The sequence below is a fragment of the Delphinapterus leucas genome, chromosome 19 (assembly GCF_059928025.1).
Source record: "Delphinapterus leucas isolate spDelLeu-1000000601 "Yukka" chromosome 19, BTC_Dleu_Yukka2, whole genome shotgun sequence".
Classification (NCBI taxonomy): domain Eukaryota; kingdom Metazoa; phylum Chordata; class Mammalia; order Artiodactyla; family Monodontidae; genus Delphinapterus; species Delphinapterus leucas.
In genome coordinates this window covers 48291875-48309810 of record NC_143147.1, presented here as the reverse complement: position 1 = coordinate 48309810, position 17936 = coordinate 48291875, and the positions used below count along the sequence as shown (strand labels likewise).

The 17936-nt window shown below is 59.2% G+C and overlaps 2 protein-coding genes across 9 annotated transcripts in view; one reads left to right on the top strand and one right to left on the bottom strand.

Annotated features, from left to right (window-relative positions):
* Nucleotides 1-7535, bottom strand: part of LOC115803025 (uncharacterized) — a 16395-nt gene extending 8860 nt beyond the window's left edge. The window contains exon 1 of the mRNA XM_089901175.1: nt 5396-7535. Within this exon, the coding sequence (XP_089757301.1) occupies nt 5396-5461 (66 nt within the window). The 5' untranslated portion in view covers nt 5462-7535. The remainder of the gene's footprint in view (nt 1-5395) is intronic.
* TBKBP1 (TBK1 binding protein 1) lies at nt 496-17936 on the top strand. Of its 8 annotated transcripts, none has more exons than XM_022558145.3 (10): nt 496-591; nt 2526-2785; nt 3195-3317; nt 3552-3656; nt 4692-4872; nt 5483-5655; nt 5851-5912; nt 14317-14435; nt 14652-15379; nt 16441-17935. In XM_022558145.3, exons 2-10 carry the CDS (start codon nt 2561-2563, stop codon nt 16567-16569), a joined length of 1845 nt encoding a protein of 614 aa, XP_022413853.1. In that variant the 5' UTR covers nt 496-591; nt 2526-2560; the 3' UTR covers nt 16570-17935. The 8 variants fall into 8 exon arrangements, with proteins under 8 accessions (XP_022413853.1, XP_089757297.1, XP_089757295.1 ...); XM_089901170.1 differs by lacking the exon at nt 496-591 and adding an exon at nt 630-2127; XM_089901167.1 differs by lacking the exon at nt 496-591 and having other exon boundaries at nt 628-2785; nt 3252-3317; nt 16441-17936.

The window sequence follows — 17936 nt, the reverse complement described above, 5'->3', positions numbered from 1 at the left end:
GAGCTATGAAGAGTAGGTCTAATATTTTCCTTCTCAAAAGATCAAAGACCAAAACAATCCAAATAAAGAACCTCACTTTCCCCAAAACATACAGCCCCAAAGCAAATTCCAAAGCACCTCCCGAGCCCCGGCGCCGTCCGCAAACTCCCCCACACACGCCGCCAAGCCACACTGCGATGGGAGGCGTCTGGGAGGGGGCGCGGAACATGGGCCGCGCAGCAGGGAGCTGGTGGGCGCCGGGCGCGCTGCCAGGCGGGGCCGCACGCCGGGGGCCGACCGCCCCTTGCCACGTGGTGGTGGCCGCGGCGGGGTCCGGGGCGCCTTCCCAGCCGGAGAGACCCGGAGCAGCCGGGGGGAGGAGGAGGAGGAAGAGGAGGAGGCGGCGGCGGCGGCGGCAGCGGCGGCGGCGGAGGAGGAGGAGCGGGGCGGGAGCGAGGGAGGGGGTTGGGGGGAGGGGGTGGGGGGTGGGGAGAGACCCGGCGGCGACAGGGCGAGAGCAGAGCGCGGTGCCAGGGGGGTGGGGGCACCGGTCTGGGGAGGGAGCAGGCGGAGGGGGTAAGCTGCGATTACCAGCAGGAACCGGCGGCAGCTGTGAGTCCCGGCTGGGCTGGGCGGGGGGAGGGGAACGGCGTCCAGGGCCGGCCCCTGTGGGTCGCGGGGTGGACCGGAGGAGGGGGCGGGAGGTTGGCCCGCAGCTGGCCCAGGGTGGCGGGGAGGAAGGGTCCGGCGTCGGCAGTCCGCATTCCCCCTTTCCCCCTCCTCCGCCGCTCCTCAGGCCGCACCGCAACCGGAGCCCCTTCCCCGGCCCGGCGACGGCGGACTGGGGCCCCGGGGCTCGGCCGGCTGTGGGGGAGGGGGCTGCCTGGTCTCGGCCCCTGAGAGGGGAGGGGCGACAGTTTCTGTCCGCCGAGCTAAAGGGGTTTAAAGGGCGGCTCTTAAAGGGACCGCAGAAGGGGCCCGGGGCCGAGGAGGCACCCCCTCCCCATCCGCCTGCTGTCGCTCTCGCGCGGGGTCGCTGGGCCGAGGGGGGGGGATGCAGAGGAAGCAAACACTGGTCGCGGCCGCTAAGGGGCCAGAGCCCTGGCTAGTGGGGTTGGGCCCGAGGTGGCCGGCCAGCCGGGGGTCTGGGCGAGTGTGGTGAGCACGGACAGCGGAGTTTGGGGAGAGGGGATGGGCCTGGGGAGGAGAGGGTTAAAGGTGGGGCCAGCCGTACAAATACGCGCGCACACACTCCTTACTCAGACCCGGTCACACGCGTTTCCCTGGCACTTAAGGCGGGGCAGTGTTGGGGCCTGGGCCTGGGCCCTCTTCACCCCAGGCTCCTGCTGCCCGATTTTGGGATGTCGCGGACCCCACTGCCTCAACTCACACCTCGGGAGCCCCCTCTCCTACGCGCACACACGCTCTGGCGCGCGCGCACACACCTCGGACATTCCCATAGTGCCTCACGTGACACGGCCCCGAACGTGCCCACCCTTCACACACGCTCACGCACGCGTGCACACACAAACACACACGGCCTCCTGGCCACTTCCCCACTCCCTCCGACCCCCCCCCCCGCCCGCCCGCAGCCCCGCTAAGGCACTCATTGACTGTGACACACCTACACTCATTCACAGACACACACATTCCCCCCACACATGCCAACCACAGACACACATTCATAAACAGGGCCAGGAAAAGTACACACGCACCCCCTCGCCTACTCTTTCGGGAGCCCTGAGTCATTCCTGCCCCTTCTCAGGGCTCCCCATTTCCCTCTGTGCAGGCACACAGGCCAGGCTTCAGAATTCTCTGTCAGCCCTCTCCACCTGCGCCGGGCCCTCTCCCAGAGCCCCCTTCCCCACTGTGTACCCTCAGACACTCAGCCGATGACCTCCTGTGGGTCCCAGGTCAGGGGTGTGGAGGGCCTGGAGGGTTGCCACAGCCGCCCGGCCTGGTGTGAGTGGGGGAAGCACTTCCTTTTCCTGAACTCTGGGATCCTAGAGGAGGAAGCCGGGGAGTTGGGCGGGGGCCCAGCAGAGGATGTTCTGACAGTGGTGGGGCTGACCCTCCCAGAAGCACTGGGCCTTCCTTAGGGAGGAGCCAGGGGTGCCAGAGGCCTGGCATGAGGAGCTTGGAAGAGAGGTATTTGGGGAAGTGAAGCCTGGGGTGGAGAAGGGGCTGAGGAGTGAGTCAAGGCAGTCCCCATCTGGGCCCTGTGTGCTGGGAAGGCAGCCCTCTCCTGTCCACAGTTCTCCCTGGGTTCCGGAAGGAGCCCTTCCCTGCTGCTGGCCTCGCTTACTTGTCCCTATTTGTCACTGCTCCACCCCACCCCCCACCCCGCCACCTCTGTCTGGTCCTAGCTCCTTCCCCCAAAGGCAGCAGAGAAGAGAAGATGGGTCTGGGAGGGGGCTGTGAGACACGGGGGCAGGACCAGGCTGCATCTCAGCTGGCCGCAGGGCTCCTCAGGCCAGGACAAGGGGTATTAGGGACAAGCTCTGGGCCACCCTCTCCACCGTTGCTCGTTGCTCCTGCTCTCCCAGGAGGCCCAGGGCGGGCTGTGGCCCAGGCCCTTGCCATGGAGTCCATGTTTGAGGATGACATCAGCATCCTGACCCAGGAGGCCCTGGGGCCCAGTGAGGTGTGGCTGGATGCCCCTGGAGACCCCTCGCTGGGGGGGGACATGTGCTCCGCCTCCCACTTTGCCCTGATCACGGCCTACGGAGACATCAAAGAGCGGCTGGGGGGCCTGGAGAGGGAGAATGCCACCCTCCGCCGCCGCCTCAAAGTCTACGAGATTAAGGTCAGAACCTGGAGATGACGGGGGTCTGGCTGTGTGTGTGACAGGGGAGGGGGCTGCTGGGTGGCAGGAACTGGGGATCCGGCAGAGATTCCAGGGATCCAAAAGAGGGGTCAGGGTACAGACTCTTGGGAACTTGAGGATCCCTCACGAGGGATGTGGCTGCTCTGGACGGATGGGAACTCTGGAGACCCCAGCACCAATCAGGAAAGGATCAGGAGGGATCTGCTTTGGAATGCTGGACCTTGGATCTAAAAAAGATCTGGTTGGTGGGAGACGCCTACAGGGCCATGGGAATCAGGATGTACAGATCCCACTGGAGTAGGGAGGGAGAGGTGAGGATTCTGACGCAGGTTGTGGGATGGGGACACAGCAAGGCTGAAGCTCTTCTGAGGGCCTGCCCCACCCGCAGTACCCACTGATCAATGACTTTGGAGAGGAGCACGGCTTCTCTTTGTATGAAATCAAGGATGGCTCCCTGCTGGAGGTGGAGAAAGTCAGCCTGCAGCAACGGCTCAACCAGTTCCAGCACGAGGTGAGCCCTCCCTGAGCTCTTTGCTCCAGTCCATTTCTGATAACCTCCCAAGCTTCTGACCTTCCATCTCCTTGATCAGAGATGGCCATGGTCCTCCCTAGAACCAGCTGCAGCTCCTCCTACCCCTCCACTGGGTGCTGGGAGTGGGGGTGGGAGGCACAGGGTGCTGCTCTGCCCCCAAGTCAAGATGGGCCTGACTCTGGCTGCACTCCACCCCCTCCGGGCCCCGTCCAGTTGCAGAAGAATAAGGAGCAGGAAGAACAGCTCGGGGAGATGATCCAGGCTTACGAGAAGCTGTGCGTGGAGAAGAGTGACCTGGAGACGGAGCTGGGGGAGATGGTGAGGTTCAGGGAGCCCGGGTGCTTGAGGGTGTGACCTTGGCTGTGTGCTTGTGGAATGCACCCCACCGTGTTCGTGTCTGTCCGTGAGTGAGTGCCCGTTTGGCCTGGTGAGTGGGGTTGTGTGTATCATACAGGTTGTGAGTGACTCTGTGTACATCCTGGCCATGCAGTGACAGGAGGTGACTGTGAGTAGCCCTGTAGAACACTGTGAATCTGTGTGTATGTTTGGTGCTCACGCTGCGTTGACCCTGCACCTATAGCACTGAGCTGGAAGGCTGTGTGGGTGAGGGCAGAGGTGACTGAAAGTGTTCGTGGCTGCTGGGATGGGCCTTGGCCTGCGTGTGATTCTGAGTCAGGGTATAGCCATGCGTGTGAGCAGGTGGGCAGGTGTTGGAATCAGGAGGCATGGTCTCTTGCTGACTCCTAGCTGTGAGCTGGGTCAAGTCACTTAGCCTCTGTCCTGCCTGTGAAAAGTGGGGCAAATAATAACAACGTTGCTGAGCTGTTGGGCATTTGTGTAAAAAATGCTTTGACTTAACAATCACAAACACTTAATGGCACTTAACTGTGCCAGGCATCATTCTTATCTCTTTAGATATATTTACTCATTCTAATCCTCGTAACAAACTTACTTAAGAGGTAGGTGTGGTTAGCTCCATGTTATAGGTGAGGTAGGTGAAGCCCAGAGTGGTTAAGTGACATATGAAAATGGAAATTATTATGCTCCTGAGGGTGTGGTGGTGTCTGGACAGGGGGCTGAGTGTTCTTATAAGTGTGTCTGCGTGGTAGTGAGAAGGAAGAGGCATTAACTCTGACCTTGCAAGGGGCAGTAGCCAGAAACACCTGCATTGCAGTTGCTGGGAGAGGAGACTCATGGCCACTTGGAGAGTGGAGTTGGGATATGTGACCTGGGGTCTCTGCTCAGTTTAGGGGGGTGATGGATACCCAGACATGGAGAAGTTCTGGGTTTGGGCAGCCCACAGGTGTGCCCTGACCTGATGCAGATCCTCACCCCTTTGTCTCCCCCCCATAGCGGGCCCTGGTGGAGACCCACCTGCGGCAGATCTGTGGTTTGGAGCAGCAGCTGCGGCAGCAACAAGGCCTCCGGGATGCAGCCTTCCCCAGCCTGAGCCCCCCACCTGCCCCTGCCCCGCCCTGTGCTGATCTGGACCTGCACTACTTGGCACTAAGAGGCGGATCTGGCTTGAGTCACGGTGAGATCTCAGCCACCCCTGATTTCCATACTCTGAAGTTCCCAAGCCAGCCCCCCCATTTCAACACTATTGGACACCTCCAGTGTTTCAGACTGATAGTCAGCACCCCGTTACAATGTCTTAAACTTCTCCCATAATCACCTCATCCCTCCTTACCAACTGTCCCCTCACCTCATCAACTATTACCCCAGTTTCTCCCACTGGCATCCCCCCCACCTTAACTCCTTCATTCCCAGGCTCTCCCATGCAATTCCTGTATGTGCCAGCAGAGGGCGGCCCCACCCAGAGTCCCCTCTGCCTGTCTTCCGTTGTGATTAGGAGAGGCCCCTGAGGATGCTTTCAGACTTGAGTCTGGCCGGGGAAACCGTTCCAGAGCCCGTCTTATTTCTCCCCTGGCCACCAGAAAGATTAGAAAAAGCAGCTCAGCCCACTGTTCCTCTCTGCCCTCAGTAGAGGTCTCTCTCATCCTGGGATATCTACCCCCTGGATGTCTCTCTTGGATCCTTCACGCTGCAGTTCTCACCTGTTTCACTTTGTATTGATCTGGGAGTGGGTGGAGGGTGTCCAGCAGCTGGTTCCAGCCTGACATTGTCCTTTCCTCTACCGGCAGGCTGGCCAGGGCCCACGCCGAGTATGAGTGAGCTGGAGCGGCGGCAGCTAGAAGAGGCTCTGGAGGCTGCCCAGGGAGAGGCCCGGGGGGCTCAGCTTCGGGAGGAGCAGCTCCAGGCTGAGTGTGAGCGGCTGCAGGGGGAGCTGAAGCAGCTGCAGGAGACCCGGGCCCAGGTAAAAAGGGTGGGGGCGCTGACCTGGGGTCCCTGCTCTGGCACCTGCAGAGCTCCTTGAAGGTCTGGGGGCTGCTGGAAACGACTTTAGAGATCTGGGACTTCCTCACTGAGTACAGACCAGCCCTGGGAATGGTAAAGAAGGGAAGTTCAGGCAAGGTGAGGTTGGGGTCTGACTGCTCGATCTTTCCCTTAGGATCTGGCCTCCAACCAGTCAGAGCGCGACATGGCGTGGGTGAAAAGAGTTGGGGATGATCAGTAAGTCACTCTGTAATCCTCCTCCTCTTAACCTCTGCACCCCCGGGGATGGCATTTTCCAGGTTCCCCCTTTGATTCTCTCCTCCCCCTGCACATTGTTTGGGGGACCTCTCTTCCACACTGTCGGGTTGCTTGTGTGGCTCTGCGCCCTTCACAGGAAGAAGGCGAGCTTCTGGAGGTGCTCAGGTTCTGGGAGGTTCCCTTTGCTTTCCTCTGGCACCCAGGCCTGTGTCTTCTTGAGGTGTCAGGTGTTGAGAGAGACTTTCTCAGAAGCTTTGCTGCTATGTTCAGTGTCCCCTGGTGAGTTTGGGGGCCTCTCTGGAGCCCATTTTCTATCCCAGTAACAAGGCCCAGCCGCTTGGGTTAACCCTCTCCTCCCTGACAAGGAGGAAGGAGATGGTCTCTTTTAGGATTTGTGATGCCTCGTCTCCTATCTCAGGAGAGAGAAAGCTGAGGCTTAGGAGAGGATGGACTTCCTTGAGTTCATACAGCAGCATGCAGGGAATTAGAACGTATTATGCTGGGGTGTCCCTTGGGGATCCTGCCATTAAAGAGAGGCAGCAGTAGGTGGGGAGGGAGCTATGTCAGGGTGAAGCCTAGTAGCGGGGCCTCCGGGGCAGCATTGGGCAGCCAGGGAGAGGGTGAGCGCAGCCTGGCAGCAGTGAGCCTGGTGCCTTTCACATCCGCACCTGAACTTGTCCTCTCCCACTTTCTGAGAAATAGAGCACAAACCTCCTTCCGCCTAAGCCTTCTCCCCTAAGATGAGACGTGTGGCACAGACTCCCTACTTTCATCAGAGGGGAAGACTGAGGCCCAGCAAGGGCAGGAGCTAACCCTCCACCACACCACACACCCAGCCCCAGGACCCCCGGTCCTCCTCCCAGCAGGCTCCCTCCTCACCTTCCTCCTGGCTTCTGGCCGGTTGGGGGTACCTCTCACCTCCCTCTGCACCCTGGGGTGAGGGCCTGGGTGGGGCTGTGATAGCTGGGGAGTGAGAACCCAGTGTGTGGGACTGATGGGCGGGACCCCTCAGCTGTTAGGGGCCTCTGCAGAGAGGGTCCACCCTAGCTTGTGGCTGGGGCTCAGGGTCCATCCTAGCCTGTGTACCCAGACCCGGAAAGCGTGCACGCACACACACACACACACACACACACACACACATTCTAGAATCATAGCTTGCCCCTAAAGTCACACCGTGGGGCCCTTTATGGCTCACTGAATCCAACTCCCTCTTAGAAGACCAGCAGTGAAGCCTCCCTCAATTGGTTGAACCCAGAGAGAGGATTTTTTTTGGCTGGAGTCCGAACAGCCAGGTTTCGAATCTCAGGGACCCCTCTTGGGATGCCGAGTGGCTTAGCTTTGCCCACTTCACCTATCTGGCCCCAGGCTTCCCTCATGGCCTCAGAGGTCCGTCGTTGCTGGGAGAAGTGGCAGAAGGTGATGTGGGGGAGGCAGAGAAGGGGGGGTGGGTCCCAAGGGGCCACGTGAGCGAGTGAGTAGAAGAGAACCCCTCCCGCAGATGCTTTTGGAGGTCATATTGTCTATGCCACTAATTCTGGCCCAGACAGCCGCTTTTCCTTCGCACCCCAAGGCACCCCCACCCGCCCCGACCCTGTCCCTTTGGCCAGAGGGAGCTGGGCTCTGCTCCGGGGCTGCTCCTACCTGAGGTGACCTCCAGCTCCTCCCCTCGGTCTCCACGGCTTGGGCTCTGCATCAGGGCCTCCTGGACGTCTACCCCTAGAGCCGGCTGGGCCCTGCCTGCCCAGCTTCACACTTCCTTTCAGGCCAAGCATCTCTGGATAGCCTCAGCTTGGCAAGAGTTAATTCTCAGAGGAAGTCCTCACTCCCCCGGTAGTTTTATTTTCTTATAAACTCAGCTTCTTTTGGTAATAAGCTGCTTCCCGAGTGCTCCCTCCCCGTCCTCCCACCTGAGGAGGCCTCAGTCATCTACTCCAGCTCCTTTCCCCCCACCAGCCCCTCCTTTTCTTTCTACTTCTGCCTAAGCCTCCAGGCTAGTGGGAATTTTACATGTGGACCTTCCTAGGAGAGGATTGCAGGGGTGGGTTATCCAGATGGAGGTGTGAAGGCTAAAGAGGGAGCCACAGAGCTTCCTGAGTCCAGCCGAATCCTCTGTGGGGACCCTGTGTACCCCCGAGAGGTGCTCCCCCGTCTCCGTGTAGATGCCTCCAGGTGGCCAGTTTCACCGTGGGAGTCCTGGCTGTTCACACGCCCTCGCTTGTACTGCCACCGCCTCTATTAATTCCCCTCAGTGAGTCCCCCAGGTGCTGAGGGGGCAGTCCTGGGACGCAGCCCCAGCCCCAAGGCTTCCAGTCCCTCCCATCCCAGCCCCTGGCTCACAGGTCCAGGTCATCAATGTTCCTCTGAAAATGGGCACCCAGACCAGACTGCCACCCTCCAGGTCTGACCTCCGGTCAAGATTTCCCTGCTGTTCGGTCAGCCCAGCATCTGGTGGTCGGTGCCCAGGGGGACAAATTGCCCCAGAGGAAGAGCCGCTGAGGGTGACTCGCGGGCCAAAGGCAATAATGAAGGAGGAGGTAGGAGTGGAGACCACCTGCTCCTGAGGATGTGCAGGGAGCTGAGGACCCCAGGAGGGTCCCAGCCAAGTGAGAGGTGCAGAACCCATGGCCTCCTTCCCTCTGGGCCCCACTCGGGGTCACAGGTCCTGAGTGCGGCCTTCCTGAGGGTGTGGCCAGCGCTGAGGGTGGAAGGGAGATTGTGGAGAGGGGGCTCCTTGAGGGGGCTCCGTCAGGGGAATGAGGGCCAGTGAGTGAGGGGGTTCATCCATGAGGGGAGCACCCTGTGGGAAGATGGGGATTCAGTATGAGTGATGGGGGGGACTAGAGGCCTTTCTCCCCAACGTGGGGGGCTCAGTGTTGCAGCCTGGGCGCTTTTCCGCCCACCCCCCACCCCTCTCTCCACCCACAAGCCTCTGCGTGGGCTGCGGTTAGTGGTGGGGGAGAAGTGTGAACTCGGAGAGAGAGGATGGAAACTCTGCACGGAGGTCAAGGGCAGAGTTGGGGGGGGGAGTCAGGACGGAAGTCGGAGACCCCCGTGTACCCTGAGCTTAGTCTCATGCCCCAGAACCAGCGGGCCCAGGGCCTCCCCCTTCACGCTTCTCACCCTCCCTACTTCCTTTCTTTCAAATTTCCTTCAGCCTGGGTACCCGGCCCACAGGAATTAAGCCCTGAGCACTTGCAGCCTCGGGGCTCCCCAAGGGTGGGGAGGGGTTCTGAAGTTGGGGCCCGCCACGCCCACCTAATTGTGGTCTGAGGGGTTGGTGGGCTTTGAACTGTCTCTGACCCTTTCCCTGCCAGGGAGGCAGAGAGCAGCTCTTACCCACACTCTCTCCCTCGATGGGGAACTCCACGTCCTCCCCTCATTCAAACCAAACTCACTGAGCTGGTATCTCTAGAAAAGGATCAAAACTGGTTTCCCCCTTTCTCCACCCGTCTCCTAGGCGCTTCCCTGAGTCTTCATCCACAGAAGACACTCTGCGAGGCAGTTTACCTACAAAATCTCATTTGTTTCTCACCAAAATGTGACAGTATTGTCCCCTTTTACAGCTGAGCAAACCAAGGTTACAAAGAAGTAATCAGAGAAGTTAAGTGCAAATTCCAAACAGGTCCTGAGCAGATGGGGTGACGGTACCTTGTGGTGTTTTTCTGGTTCACATTCTTATCCAAGTAGGAGGCCCTTATATGAGGGGCAACCAGATGATTTGTTGACTAAACCTGATCATTTTTAAAAGTGAAAGGGGGCCCTGTTAATAATTATGCCAGGTGACTCCTGTGAACCAGGACAGCCCTGGGCAAATTGGGATGTGTGGGCCCCCCCAACCGAAATGGGGACTCTGGTTCCTAGCCCTGCTGTGAGCCTCTTGGTTTGGTTGTATCTGGGGAGGCTTTCTAGACACAGAGAACATCTGGCTGAGCTGGAAGCATGGCAGGGGCTGCCATGAAGAGCTGGGCTCTGTGGACCGCAAGTCATAGCTGGCCGAGGAGAGTGAAGGGGCTCAAGGCGCCTGAAAGGAAGTGGTGGAGCACTGGGTTGTTGCATGCGACTTCCTCCTCCCCCGGCCCGCAACCTCAAGTCCCTCCACGGCCCGGTGCCTGTGGTCCCCTCCCTGAGGGTCGGGCCGGGTGGGAAGACTAATGCTGGGTGTGCCTGTGGGTGGTGGAAAGTTGGGTCCCTCAATTCCCCCGCGGGGGTGAGGTGGCTGGGGGCAGCAGGGGGCAGCTATGGGCAAGGATGGAGGGGGTGGGGATGCTGGATTTCTGTTTTCCTGCTGATTCTGTCAGCCAGGGATTCTGACCACATGACCAGCTCTGATCCTTACCCCAGTCGTATCCCTAATACTGATCCCATCCCTCCCTGTAACCCTATCCCTCATCCTGCCCCCAGCTCCATCTACAATCCTGACTGAAAATGAACTAATCTGACCCCGACCCCAGCCTTAATCCTGACCTTGAGCCCATCCATCCCTAGTTCTAATCCCATGACCCAGTGCTGGTCTGAACTTCGACCCTGCCGCATCTGTGTCTGCGTCCAAATCCGCGTCCTCACAGAGGCTGCAGCGCAGCACAAGGCGCCCAAGTGAACGTCCCTGGGGAAGACACTGCACTTGGACATGTCTCCCAGCTGGTTTGGGGCAGAAAGAGGCCTTTTACAGAGGCAGACGCTTAGGTCTCTAACCTTTCTCATCTCAGTTGCTTTGTCAATAACAGTGAAGATGATTGTTTCCAGATGAATTTTTGAGCTCCCTCAATTATTCGTGGAAAGAATGAATGAAAGGATAAGTCAACAAAGGGTGGAAAGGTTTGCAGTGGTGGGAGCCCTCTTTCCTGCCAATGCTGCCACTTGCACTGTGGCTCTTCCGAAGGTGCCAGCGCAGCAGGCTGAGGTGCCAAGAGCCTGTTTGCATCCCTGCTCTGTGCCACCACTGCTCTGTGACCCTGACCCGGCCTCTTAATATAAACTCTGTCCTTCCACTTCCACACGTGTCTAGCGCCTTCCTCTCCCCTCCCAGGGCAGGGCTGGTGATGCTCAGGGCTCCCAGGCCACTTTGCAGGTCCCCAGCCTCTTCCTCCTCCTCCTCATCTTTCCCTCTGCTGCCTTCCCACCTCTCCTTTACCCCGTTCCCTGATCCTTTTGGAAGGCAGTAGATAGCTTAGTGGTCAGTAGCCTCGACTTTGGAGTCCAGGAGACGGGAGCTCCCATTCCAGCAACTCCACTATTACTGGGCTTTATGGCTTTGGTCAAGTGACTTAACCTCTGTAAGCTTCAGTTTTCTCATCTGTTCAGATGGAGATAATAAGAGTGGTAACACTGTAGGGTTGTTGTGAAGATTAAATTCTTAGCACAATGCCTGGCCCATAAGGGCTCATACAGATTATTTATGATTCTTTTCTCCCTGAGTCCTTCCCAAGTTCTGAGAGACTCAGACAGGATTTTCCCCCATAATTTAAGCAATGAAGAAGCACCCAAATGCAGCCGTCTGCTGCCGTTCACCTGACCTATCCTTCCCAAACAGCTGTGATGGTGGAAAATAGCACTCAGGTGTGGGCCAGGAAGCCAGGAAGTGGAATGTGTATTCAGGTGCACGTGTGCGACTCTTGGTTGTGTTGTGAAGTTGAGATTTTTTTCCACTGAATTGGCAGTGTTTTCTAATGTGAGTCATTCAGGTTGTTAGAGCATTTAGCAGCCTGGGCCTGAGCATCTTGAGGTGGGAAGAGACAAAGAGACGCCCGATGAAGGGGGAGGTCCCACAGGGCCATGGGGCATCAGGAGGTCAGGTCCCCCCACCTTGCCCGGGGTCTCAGAGGTCGTTGCAAGGGCTGCCTGGAGCTCCAGGAGGACACAGGGTCAGAGCTGGAAGAGGGGCTGGGCATTTTGGGCTAGGGCCTTCTCCATTCCATTTCCTCTTGCCCTGTTTTGCTGCAAGGAGGGTGCCAGGAGCTGGGCGGTGGAAACTGGGGTAGCTCCTGACATGGGGAAGAAGGCAAGCGGGGAGAGATGGGGCTTGGCAACTGAGTGTGGCAGGTGAGATCTCTAAGGCAGGGAGTGAAGGCAACAACCTGCATCTGTCACCTGAGATACAGCAGTGAAGGCGGACAGGGAGAGAAACTGTGGTTGCTCGGTCAGAGGGGATGTTCCATCAGTGCTCTGCCCAGGGCTCCCTCCTGCCCCCACCACTGAGGGGCTAGGACGATCCTCCAAAAGCCCCCAGTCTGAGCAGGGGAGACGCAGCTCCTGCCCTCAGATTCCCTCGGTTTGAAGAGGGGAGCCTCCTGCTGGGAAGTCCCCAATTTAATGTGGGACACAGACTGGCCTCCCAGTCTGATGAGGGCAATGCCATTTCTCCCCACAGACCCACGCTGAAGAAGAGGGTGGGGGAACATAGGACACACGACGGCTGAGATGTGGTGGGATAGAGGCTGCAGCACCTTGGCCAGGGCTCCCAAAAGGACTCCCTCCTCTCTGCTCCTGTCCATCCCTGTCCACCATCAGACTGGTAGAGGGCACTCTCCCGCCTTTAGAAGTGGGCTTGTCCCCCAGAATCCCAGCCTGTTTGCAAGAATTTGGCTTTGGTCCAAATGGGTTAAAAATAGCTTTGTTGTGGGAGGGGCTCCCCCTTCCACCCAGCTCTGCCCCAGGATTGGCGCGAGAGAGCCCGCCAGTCAGTAGAGAGCGAGGGAGTTCAGTCATCATCCACCCTCTGCACCTCGGCTTTTCCTGCCCTCTGAAGCCCTAACCTCATGACTTCCCCTCCTTTTCTCCGGGGTCACACACACACACACACACACACACACACTCTCTCTCTCTCTCACTCTCTCACCCTGTTCCTCACACCCATCACAGTGGTCTCACACCTCCCTTCATTCCCTCCCATTCACATACATCCTCTCTCACACGTCCATTACCATGGGATGAGGACAGGGACCTCAGGGTCTGGAGAACTCCCTCCACCCTCCTCTCCTTGCTGCCCAGGGCCCTTCAGCTACTGGGGCAATAGGGCCTCCCCTGTGAGGAAATCCCTCTGGACTGGCCAAGCCTCTGCCTGCCACTTCCCTCCAGCTCCAACTTCCACAAAGTTCCAGAGTCCCTTCTGGATTGAGGAGGCAAGATCTGAGGAAACAAAATCCCCTGCTTCCCAGGATTGGTCCAACCCCAGATCAGAGATGAAAGCAGTGACCCAAGGCCATTGCAGAGCCTCATGTGACATCAAGACAGGCTCCCTGGAGGTGTGCAGGCTGGGGTGGGAGACGGGAGGGGCAGTGTTGAGAATGATAACCTTCAGTGATTCTGGGTCACAGGGACCCAAAGAGAAAGGAAGAGAAAAGGAAGTGGTTGAAGTCTTTGCTAAGTCTGTTCCAGCTCCATGAGGGTCGGTGCCCAGGAGGCCTGAGCATGAAGTGCGAGGAAAAAATGGGAAGAGAGAAAAATGGATAGAGAGGCTCAATTCAATATTCACTTACTGAACAGCTCCTGGGTACCAGACCCTGGACAAGATGCTGGGAATACGAATACAGTGATATAGACCCCAACTTCGAGGAACTCCCAGTGAAGTTCCAGAACAAGGCAACTTTTGTTAGGTGCTTAATGTGAGTGGCGCCCCCTGGAGCTGTTCAGTGCACAACAGCTCCATGTAAAGGGTTCCCTGATGATCCTGGGAGTTGCAAGGCTGAATCGAGCTCAGAGGCAGCTTTGAGGTGGAAGCAAGAGCAGTGGACCTGGAAATAGGCAGACTTGGGTTCAAGTTTATCAATTGGCACCTCTGCTGAGCTAGAAGGCCATGTCTTCACTTATGGAATGGGGCTCTTCACAGGCTGTGCAGTAGTCCCCTGCCCCCAATACACAGATTGCACTTAAGCTATTACCATGAGCTCTCTGAGAAAATTCACAGGGACAAAACCTACTATAAATTCAGTGCAGCTTTTTGATGAATCTGTGTTTTATTTGTCACCACAGCTTCTGCACAGATTAGAAAAATATTCACACATACCTGTATGAGATGTGTTCAGGCCACAGACAATGCTCAGTGAATACACAATTTCAGGGATCCCTTGAAATCACTGAGCTCTCTATCCCCAGCCCATAGTCTGGGAACCACTGCCCTAGCCCAAGGTAAGGTTCAGGGTCGGGGGAGGGCTCCCTGGAAGAAGTTCCGTTTGAGGTGGCCCTTAAAGCCCAAGAGAATTTCTGCAGCGGGGCTAGGAGGGCCTGGGAGGGGAGGGGAGGGCCAGATGCTGGGGCAGAGGCAGTTCTCCACAGCTATGGCAGTAAACCCATTTCCCTTCTCCTCTCCCCCACTCCCTGCCCTCTGACCTCAGGATCAGGGCAGGCTGGGGTCAAGCCTTGACCTGGGTGACTGGGTGTCCTTCAGGGTGAATTTGGCGCTGGCTTACACGGAGCTGACAGAGGAGCTGGGCCGGCTTCGGGAGTTGAGTTCCCTGCAGGGGAGGATCTTGAGGACTCTGCTGCAGGAGCAGGCTCGGAGTGGCGGTGAGATGGGGCAGGGGAGGCCTGGAGCTGGACCCGGCAGGAGGGGATAGCTATGGCCACCGTCCTGCGTCCGGGGACCACCCTTCACTTCCTTCCCCCGTGCCCAGGCCTTTTCCACTCCCGTTCGGAGAGTGGGTGGGCACTGGTCGCCGGCAAGGCCCTGTTTCCCCAGTTCTGACGTCTTCTCTCCCCACCACTGTCCCCCTTCTCTTCTAGGCCAGAGGCACTCGCCGCTGTCGCAGCGCCACTCCCCGGCCCCCCAGTGTCCCTCGCACTCCCCGCCGGCCCGAGCGGCGCCGCCTTGCCCCCCGTGCCAGTCCCCCGTCCCCCAGCGCCGCTCTCCCGGGCCCCCCTGCCCTTCGCCCCAGCAGCGCCGCTCGCCGGCCTCGCCCTCCTGCCCGTCGCCCGTCCCGCAGCGCCGCTCGCCGGTGCCGCCGCCATGCCAGTCCCCCAGCCCGCAGTGCCGCTCCCCAGGGCCTCCCGCCTGCCCGGCCCCGCAGCCCCGGCCCCCACCACCCCCGCCGCCCGGGGAGAGGACACTGGCCGAGCGAGCCTACGCCAAGCCGCCCAGCCACCACGTGAAGGCCGGCTTCCAGGGCCGGCGCAGCTACTCGGAGATGGCGGAGGGCGCGGGCTACGCGGGCGCCTCCCCGCCCTGGCTGCAGGCCGAGGCCGCCACGCTGCCCAAGCCGCGGGCCTACGGCAGCGAGCTCTACGGCCCCGGCCGGCCCCTCAGCCCACGGCGCGCCTTCGAGGGCATCCGCCTGCGCTTCGAGAAGCAGCCGTCGGAGGAGGAGGAGTGGGCCGTGCCCGCCAGCCCGCCCAGCCCGGAGGCTGGCGCCATCCGCTGCGCCTCGTTCTGCGCTGGTTTCCCCATCCCGGAGTCGCCCGCCGCCACCGCCTACACCCACGCCGAGCACGCGCAGTCCTGGCCGTCCATCAACGTGAGTGGGCACGTGCGCGGGCACGTAAGCACGTGCCTCAGACCCGGCGGGGGATGGGGGGCCGCGGGGTGGGGGCCCGCCGCCCTCTTCACGCCTGATTGATGGGCGGGGCTCCCTTCCTTTGTTACCGCCCCCTTCCCAGGGTGCAGCAACCCCTCTCTCTCCAGTGGCCTTTTGTTGGCATGAATTGGGGCCCACACCATTAAAACTTGTTCAGTTTCACGGTTAAAGGCCCGGGTCTTTAGAGTGACAGTCCTGGCTTTGATTCTGGATTCCACCACTTAGTAGCTTTGGGACCTCCGGCAAGTTACTTATCTTCTTGGCCTTCGGTTTTCTCATCTGCAAAAATGAGGTCAATGACTTATTATCTAATTCCATTAGAGAGTTCTTAAGAGGGAGGCGGTGAGCCCAAAGCACTCCTGCACAGTGCCTGGCTCAGTAGTGAACATCTGTTACTTGGTGATGGAGGCTATGCTGATGCCATGGGTCTTGGTTCCGGACAGGGACAGGCCTGCTCATCCAGTTCTGTCCATCAGGCCTCAGAGCCCCTGCCCCTTTCTGTCTGTCCTAGAAGAAAGCCCTGTCTCACGGCTGTATCGTTTCACTGAAATAATGAGTTTCCTGGATGTCAGAGCCAACTCTTGCCACCTGAAAGGACCAAAATATATTCCAAAGCCAGACAGAAAATTATTTTTGGGTTGTACATTGTTTAGGATTATCCATTGCTTTGAGTTATCTGAGAGCTGTGTCTTAGTCAGTCTGAGGGCATATCTGGGTCTTGGCTTCCCTCATTACCGCAGATGCCTTGGGAGGCTGAGCATACCCACCTCCCCATTCACGCCTCCTGGGGACACTATGCCCGGGGTCGGGGCAGTGGATGCTGAACTGGTAGAAGGTGGTCAGGGAGGGGGAGGAAGGGGGTGGTACAGGAGAAGGGGTGCCCAGATGCCTTCTGCATGCTGCAGCCATCCCTGCCTCAGGTCCCAGGGAAGGGCAGGTTGGGATGTGGGGGCCATGAGGGAGGATTGTGGACCATAAATGACTCCCTTCTCTCCCCACAGCTGCTGATGGAGACAGTGGGCTCTGATATCCGCAGCTGCCCCCTCTGCCAACTGGGTTTCCCTGTCGGGTACCCCGATGATGCCCTCATCAAACACATTGACTCTCACCTGGAGAACAGCAAGATCTAGGGTGCCTCCCCCACCCACTGGCTGTTTCTTCACCTTCTCCCATCACCCCCAAACTCTCACTCACTTTGAATGCTGCATGAATCTCGTAGGGGGCCCCTGCCCCTTGCGACCCCCAGATACCTCCACTAGCTATCGAGTCAACGTGTGTGCCATCTTCCCTGGTCCAGGCACCACTCAGCCCTGGCTTTTCCCAGGAGGTCAGCTGAGGCTCTCCCCAGCTCCCTGGCTTCTGCTGGGGAGGTGGGGATCAGGGCTGGGGTGGGAAGGGGCATATCCCACCCAGCCTCTCCCTCTGCCTTTCTGTTTTCAAACGGTTGGATCCAAGAAGGTGTCTAGTGCTTGGGCCTGGGGGAGGGGAGGGTATCAGAAGACTCCAGGAGCTCCCCTAGCACCTCCCCAGATGTCCGTCTTTCTCAGGCTGTGCTCTGTCCAGGGAATGCCTCCCTGTGGGGTCTCAGAGCCTTCCCTGCACACTGACGCCAGTTCCTCCATCCCATGGCCAGGTCGGGACTCGCCGTTCCCTGCAGGCCAACCCTGTTCTCCCCCTCTGCCCACCCTGGAGAGGAGAGGGAGGACCCTGGAGGACTGGGAGCATCCAGCCTAAAGAGGCTGCCCTGAGGCGCCATAACCGTCAGGCTAGGGAACCATCTGTGCCAGCCTCCCAGGCCTATGCCCTCCTCCTGGAGCCCCCAGCACCAAGGCACAGATTGTTAAGGCAGATGCTTCCCTCCGCCCTGACCCCACTCAAGCCCCGACACCACAGGTGCCCTGGAGCCCGGGTGTGACTCAGCCTCTGTTAGCTGGGTGGGTGACATCAGCCCCGCCTCCCAATCCAGAACCTGAGGATGGGCCCAGGGTGCTGTGGAGATCAACTTCAAAAGAGCTAACCCCCTTCCCACACCCCAGAGCCCCACATTCCCTCTGTGAAATCTACCTCAGAGTCAAACCCTCAGAAGGACGGGTAAGCAGGAGGCCAGGGGGTCCCCAGGGCTGAGGTGTGGAGCTTGCTATGGCAAGAGCCTGCCGCCCCACGATGAGTCCGCCCCCCTCCACTGCAAGCCCCTCCCGGGTCCCAGCCCGGTGTGGGCAGTGGACGCCACTGTCAGTGCATGTACCTTTCTGATCCAACTCTTCCAGGTCCCCCACCTCCTCACACCCCTCCCCCCCTCCTCAGTGCAGGGGAGTGAGGGGGTGTGGGGGGCAGGGAAGGGGCTGAGGACTCCAGAGACGCATGGCCTTGTACCTTGAGTGTCCCCCTAGGGAGGGGGAATGGGGAAGGGGGACTGGAGAGGGGAGTGGGGCCCCTGAGCTCTCTGAACAAGTTGAAAGTCCAAATAAAACTTACCTGTTCCATCTGCGCTTGGTCT